Source organism: Lepisosteus platostomus, chromosome 6 (assembly GCF_059453375.1).
Source record: "Lepisosteus platostomus isolate fLepPlt1 chromosome 6, fLepPlt1.hap1, whole genome shotgun sequence".
NCBI classification, from domain to species: Eukaryota; Metazoa; Chordata; class Actinopteri; order Semionotiformes; family Lepisosteidae; genus Lepisosteus; species Lepisosteus platostomus.
In genome coordinates, this window is record NC_142616.1 from 58,164,652 (window position 1) to 58,171,980 (window position 7,329).

Below are 7,329 nucleotides of genomic sequence, written 5' to 3' on the forward strand. Positions count from 1 at the left end.
AAAAGAACCTGTGGAGAGTACAATGAAAAAGCTTTTATCACACCTTGTGTAGCATTGCTGTCCATCGGGCCAGCAGGTGAATGAGCAATACTCACTTTAGTTGTTTATTCTGACACAGCTTTTACAGGGGAACCCATTATCATTAAAGAACCCCTATCCTGTGTAAAACAAATGTTAAAACTCAGCTGAACTGTTCAGATTCTTGCTCTGTGCATCTGTGCCTGTGGTATAGAAGACATTTATCATTGTAAGATGCATATAACAAAGGAACATATATTGATGCATTTGGAGTGTTTCTGAGGCTGTGTAATCTCTGTGTTAAAGCTGCTTATTTTAATAAGGCATAGCAGTCCATATCTAACAGACATTTGTGGTTTTGGCACTTTCTATACCCAATCTATAGTTACCTGCGTCTATTTTGATACAGCGCTAAATTGAATTTACTGTTCTACTTGATTTGGTTGTAGATTGCGATATGTCAGCTATCCAGTTTTCTAAGTCCTGCTATCACTGTGATTCTACCTTGAAATTAAATCAGTTTGATTTTCTAAAATAGGTCAGACACCAGCTACTAATTGGCATTAAAAGGTGTAGAGTTTCTGGAAGAAACAAAAATGTATGTGTATTGTTGAAAGTGGTCACAATATATATATATATTGCAATTGCTAGGAAATCAGTTGCTTAGTGTCTGTTTTCCAAGGCTCAAGATAGTACCTCCATCAATAATCAGTAAACAGCAGGTTGAGCCCATGCTACAGGAGCACCACAGGACTGAGAGCACACTAGTGTTCTCTCTCACTGAATGGGAGGCCAGTCTATTGGAGAGCTGCATTAATTTGTTATTCATTCATTCTAGTTCACCTGCATGCTGGCTCATACTGTATGTAAAACCACATTGATAGCCTGGACCTAATGCCTCAAATTAAGTTTTATTTTAAAGGTTCTTTTTTTTTCTTGTGAAAAGTGTAATTATTCCTTTTTATTTCTTAATTAAATGTTAATTTAATTAACATTAAATTAATTTTAATTAAAAAATTATTAATTTTAACAGAGGGGAGGTCTACCTCTGTTACAGTTTGTCTCTGGAATATTCTCCCTACATATAGTTGTACCCCCTCGCATGACACTTTGAAAGATGACGGGAAAAGGGAAGTATTTTTTTTGTCCATTCCTGTTAAGAATAGCTTTTGTTGGGTTCGCTTCAAATATGTCACAAATCGTAATATAAAGGAAATTTCATTTCAGCTGTGGAACCTTCTTCTGGGTGTAAAGAACGTTGTTTTTTGTTTTTTTAATTCTCATTGTAGAATTAGCATTGTTTCGCGGGCAGTATAGTGTTTTAAGTATACTTTATTAGATTAAAACAAAATGATACAGGTATAAAAAATGCGCCAGTGATTCTCCAATATGCATCTTTTTTTCAGTAAAAAAAAGAAGGGGAAAATAGATGCACATTTTAGCTTCACGTTTTGCACTTTGATGCGTTTTGAATAATTCAAGCACGTAATCCGATTAATAATCTATCAATATATGATACCCTCTACAAGAATGTTCTCATGAAACCTCATTTAGATTGTATAATACAAGAGAAAAAAGTAAGAAATTCTCAGTGGGTTGAGACTATTGTGTGCAGAGAAAAACAAAACTCGTTAAATAGTAATTGTTAAGAACGCAATGTTGGAAACAAAGCTTCTTTACACTACATTAATATTGTATTAAATGCCAGTATATTTCTATTTAGAGTCGCCGAGGTTTCGGCAATCCTTTTTCCCAAACCTAATTTTATAAGCATGATATGAAATTAAACTTTTATTGTATCCAAACCTTCAACTTTTGTTTGTTTTCGGAATAAAAAGAAACAATGGCACGGAGCTTGAGCTCATACACTAGAGATGGGTTTAAGTGTGCCCGAATCCTCTTCATATTCAGGGAAGTAAATAAACAGGTAGAATATTTATTTAAAGAGCCCTCTTGAATAGCAGCTGTGAACTAATCCGAGAGGACGGGGGGCGACACTTACACTGGATTTGAACAAGTGTGCCGCCCACTATATCTCGCCTTCTGCCACAACGTTTTGTTTATCGTTGACCACATTCACAATCTTATATGCATGATAAAAGGGAGGAGGGAATATTCAGCAGGATTACCCTAATAGCATTAAGAGCTTATTATTATTATTTTAAATTTCCATGGTACAGAAAATTCACCTAAATGGGATTACTCAATACTTGACTGGTTTCCCATTACTTTCACGCCAACGCCATAGAAAACAGATCTCCCTTCTGTAGTAAATTTTAAACGCGCCAATTTTCTACCTTAATGCTTCGAAAGAAAGGAGCATCCTCGCAGTTTGTGGGGTCCAGATGCGTTGTTATTAATTTTTTTTTTCTGGGCTGTAGAGATAACACCTTTGTATCCCTGGTCGTCGCTCCTAGTTTGTCCCCATAAATTACCTGCCAGCAAACAATTACTCATCGTGCCCCCTGTTGGGGGGTCTCCATTGATATGCTAAGCTTTCCAACGACAAGAATTTAATTACTGACGTGGAAAATCCTCCCTTCTTTCTAAAAGAGCGTCGGTGGTTAAAGGGTCTGTTTCGCGAAGTACTCCTTCACTGCTTGCCTCGTCTTTGGCTGCGGTACCTGCCGGAGTTGCAGCAGGTTTTGAAGTATGCCTTCTTCTGCTGTAAGTTTTCACAAAGTGCTCCGTCCGCCCGACAGAAAGACACTATTCACCATTGACAGCATCCTCGGACTGGACAGAAAAGAGGAAAGTTCTCCTACTAAACCGTACAGACCATGGACAGGTAATGATTTATTATCATTATTATTGTTGTATTATTTCTGCTGCTGCTCTTACTGAAAACCTTTTAAATGAACCAAATGACATTGGTGGTTTTGATGGAGACTGGCTATTGTGATGCATGTTATATTTGTGCTTCACTATCTACCCACCAATGGTAAAAATATAAATAATATATCAATGGAACCGCTGTAAAATAACTTCAAAGTAGTTTATTTCGAGGTTACATTAATTTAAACCTTTTGGGTTTTAACAAGTACATATACTGAACATTGAGGTAGACAGACCCCTATCAACTACAAGTTAACAGTGGATAAATGACTGCTCCATAACTGAATTTCAGATGGAGAGAGAATACAGCAACAAGATGCTCTCTCCATTGCCCCTGGCCTCTGGGTGATGCCAGAGGTCCAAACGAAAGAAGAGAGGAGCACCAGCAAGCAGAACTGCAAAGACTCATACAGGAGAACCTTGAACTGGTATATTGGCCGCAGACCCAGGACTGCGTTCAGTGGCAGACAGGTAGGAGCACACAGCTCTGAATATTCACAGTCTGAAATGTTTGCAGTGAGCCTATTGCACACTGAGGAATCCTGAAGCCGATACTGGATAACTTTAACACAATTTAAGTACAGCAGATGTCTTAATAATGCTACTCTTTCTTGTTGTTCTCCGTAAATCCAAAGGCTGCCAGGGTTTTGTGAAGTCAACGCTTTTATTTTTTGCTAGATTGAGAATAATGTGATTGTGATATTAAGGGGTGACTTGGCTTCTGGGTTTGATTCCAGGCTCTGGAGTTCTATCTGTGTGTCTGTTTGTTTATTTACCTCCTGAGATTTAATATTATATTGGTCTTCATAATTTGAGTGGCAAGGAGTATCGACCCATACTAAACACACAATTAACCTGAAGATACAACACAATAAAATGTATGTTTTATAGGAAAAAAATCTATATTTAAATATAAAAAATAAGTTACTAACTATAAAAGCTATAGTTATATATTTTGTCATGAATTATCTAGTTTCGCCTATGTACATATTGAACTGTAGATGTGTTTCAAAATTAAGCTGGGTTTATTCAGTTGGTTTCTGAGCTTTTAATACCTTAAGATTTTAGAAGTCTAGCCTTTTGTTTTAAATGACAGTATGTTGACTTTTATTTTGAGGAATTCTCAAGAAACCCCCTTACGTTTTTCAAATAATTATTCGGGAGTTCTGCAATTACTGTACAATGCAGTTGCTTAAACCTGTTTTGTGTCACGCATCACTGGTTTCATAGACCCTAATTACCACTAATCCTGCACTATCTGATGTTAATTTAGGTAAGCAACTGAAAACTACTGTTAATCAGGGTTTTGCAAATCTATTTCACTGTATGCTGAGGTCCTCATCCCCACCTGATTAGAGATTTTCCTAAATTTATTTTACAGTTCATAAATGTGTAAAATCTATGTATAAGCATAAAATAATATCTGTAAGTAAAGCTTACGTAGTGCTTACGTTTCGGGACTACACTACAGCACTACAGCTCTAATTGACAGGTCTAGGAAATAAAATCCCGGTTCTGTTTGGTTCCAGATCGAAGTACTGGAGAGTGTGTTCCAGGTCAACTCCTATCCAGGCATAGACGTGCGGGAAGAGCTGGCTCAGAAACTGGACCTGGACGAGGACAGAATACAGGCAAGTTCTCCTGTGTGCGACCATGTTCGTCCTCACCGTCCCTGCTGAATTGTTTTTAGCGCCGAAAATAAAAAAAAAATATCTTTCAAGGAAGGGAGGGACACATCACGTCTCATGCACTTTGTCTGTTCTTTAGTGAACAAAGCTCATAATTCCCTTATCTTAACAAAGGTAGCTGAACTACAGACATGACCCCCAAAGTGTACTTTTTTTATTTCATCCTCTGCTTTGCCCATTCCTTTCTGTGTTGCCTTTATTAAGAGCACATCTGATTTCTTCCTAGCGTTGCTTTATAAGCAGGCACACACAAATTCTGGAAAGGTTGCTGAAGCGGGATCGGAAATCACTTCAGCGTTTCATTGTCTTCTGCGCCAGAACTTTGCCTGTGGGCTTCAGAGCCTTGTGCTACATGCATTTGCATCCTCCGGACATCTTTTTTTGTTTCTTGCAGTCATCTTTGAAGAAAAATTCATTCATGAGTAGTAATGCACTTGAAATGTTCCTTTGTACAGTGTAGAGGAACAGATAAGTCTAAAATGAAATAATCATCAATACTTTCTAAGCACACAACCAAAGCAAGGAATAAGCCATCTTTTACTTTTGTATAATGGAAAAGAGTGCAAAATGTATTAGGATGCTGAGTTGTTACTACAGTTCCATCCCAGTGTTGTGACTTCAATGGGATCTTTCTTTTCTTTACAGATCTGGTTTCAGAATCGCCGTGCCAAACTGAAACGATCACACAGGGAATCACAGTTAATAGTGGTGAAGAAAGTCTTCACTGATCTACAGAAGCAAGCAGAGCACTGAGTATCAGTCCCTTCTCAGGAATAGCTGGCTTAATATGAGGCTGAATAAATAGCATGTTATTACACTAAACGTGAGTCATCTACGTATTCCGTGTGGTACCTACAACTTGTACTGCTAATCTGTGGACAGTACATTCTGGAATAAGTCCTGTAAAATATTTTATTGTGTATATTTCAGTGCTCTTGTAAATAAGTTACTGTTGTTATAATAAAGTGATGTATGCCCTATCATTCACGGATACTTCTTGCTGTTCTCTGCTAAATAACTGAAGGCAGTAAGTAGGATATTTGAGCCTTGCGAGTAAAATAAAATGTCTATGTATGACACAAGATTGCAGGGTGGCTAAATCCATAAAGATTTATGATCTCTTTAAAAACCAAGTAAATTTTTAGTAATTTGCTTCATTTTAGCTGATGACTCTCATGGAAAGTAAAGTTGAATAATATCTGTAAAACATTTAAAGGTGAATATCTTAAAAGTGATGTTATGTAAAGTTTATGAATACCCAGAATGGTTTTCTTTTAAAATACACTGACAAGCTTTTGCAGTGATCAGCAAATTAATTCAGTTTTCTGGTCACAGATGTGGTATTAAGTTTGATTACTGTAGATATAGTGATCCAAAAACTTATGTCCAATGTGTTTGAGACAGAGGGAAATATTATCTTCTCCTAATGTACATCAGGAATTAACCATTTAAGAGCAGATAAACCTAGTTTACAAATTCTGTTTTCTTGTCTTTCCACTGGATTTATTTCTTAATTAAAATGTGTCCTGCAGCAAACAGATCAGTAAATCTTGTAATATATATGACACTGGCTCAATTTCTTCATTTATTAATACTCGTGTGGTAAGATGGTGATGCAGTGGGATCCTGGGTTCAATTCCATATCTGTGGTGCGATCTGCCTGGAGCTCTGTTGTGCCTGTGTTTGTGTAGGGGCGCACTGGTTACCTCCAGTTCAAAAACATACTGGTAGGATAATTGGCTTCTGGTAAAACTGGCCCTGATGAGACTGTATCTGTCTCTCTGCCCTGCAGTGGACGGGAGTCCTGTCCAGGGTGTACCCTGCCTTATGCCTGTCACTTACTGGGATAGGCTCTGGCTCCCCTGCGATATTGAATTGGAAGAAGTGGTTAAAAAATGGGTGGCTGGATTATTACTCATTTATTTGGCTGATACTTTTTATCCAAAAGCAGCTGGCCTTTTGACGGGAGTGATCTGAGCGAAGTATCTCTCTCAGCGATACAACAACAGTGCCCACCGGCTTCCCAGGGTGAATCCACAGCCCCTCCCAGCACTCCCACTGCTGGGGCTTCATTCGAAACCAAACACCAGCTTTACCTAATAAAGAGGGACAAAGGAGGTGGGTATGATCAGGGTGCGAAGGGCGGGAGAGATGTGGAGGGTGGCTGATGAGGATAAACATCACCTTCCAGACAGGTACATCTATTGCAGCCCACTTCCTGACTGCTGTGGACTCCCGAATGCCCGTTAGTCCCTTGTATAAAGCCTCCAACAAAACAAAACTCTTCTTCGCTTAAGCTCTTCTCAGCCCCCCTGGGACACGACGAATACCTCCTGCAGGCGCAATTTGTCTCCTCTAACGGCGCACCGACAGAGTAGTTCAGTCTGGAGCGCTGGGAAGAACAGGGAAGGGTAGAGAGCTGTTACAGGAAAACTGGGTGGGGTGCCAGTAGCTGTAGACCCCCCAGGAGTCAGAGCTCCAGGGTAGGATTAGTTGCTGTAGACCAGTTGTAGCCACAAACAGCTTAATCCGTCCGAACATTGAAATAACCCCTAATTATCCAGAGCGGTATTGTCAGTATTTTACACAGCAGCTCTCTGGGTAATTGACATCTCCAGATGCTAGAGAAATCGTTGTGTGTATTACGTGCTTACTGCCGTTACATGGGCAATGATATCGTCAGTGCAAACTAGAGCAATGTCTAAAGTAAACAGGGATTCTGTCCATAATGTTTAGTGGACCTTTTCTGAATCCTACAGGAGTAGTATACACTTACACATTCTACATA

General features: G+C 38.9%; 1 protein-coding gene across 1 annotated transcript; it reads left to right on the plus strand.

Moving 5' to 3' along the window:
* Positions 1-23: 23 nt before the first annotated feature.
* Positions 24-5,524, plus strand: hesx1 (HESX homeobox 1). Its single transcript, XM_088636611.1, has 4 exons — positions 24-2,806; positions 3,146-3,324; positions 4,383-4,484; positions 5,187-5,524. The coding sequence occupies exons 1-4, from the start codon at positions 2,671-2,673 to the stop codon at positions 5,292-5,294; spliced, it is 525 nt and encodes a 174-aa protein (XP_088492737.1). The 5' UTR covers positions 24-2,670; the 3' UTR covers positions 5,295-5,524.
* Positions 5,525-7,329: the final 1,805 nt, after the last annotated feature.

Coding starts and splice junctions, on each gene's coding strand:
- hesx1 (XM_088636611.1), top strand. CDS start 2,671: ATGCCTTCTTCTGCTGTAAGTTTTCACAAAGTGCTCCGTCCGCCCGAC. Junction 3,325..4,382: donor CTGCGTTCAGTGGCAGACAG/GTAGGAGCACAC, acceptor GTTTGGTTCCAG/ATCGAAGTACTGGAGAGTGT. Junction 4,485..5,186: donor TGGACGAGGACAGAATACAG/GCAAGTTCTCCT, acceptor TTTTCTTTACAG/ATCTGGTTTCAGAATCGCCG.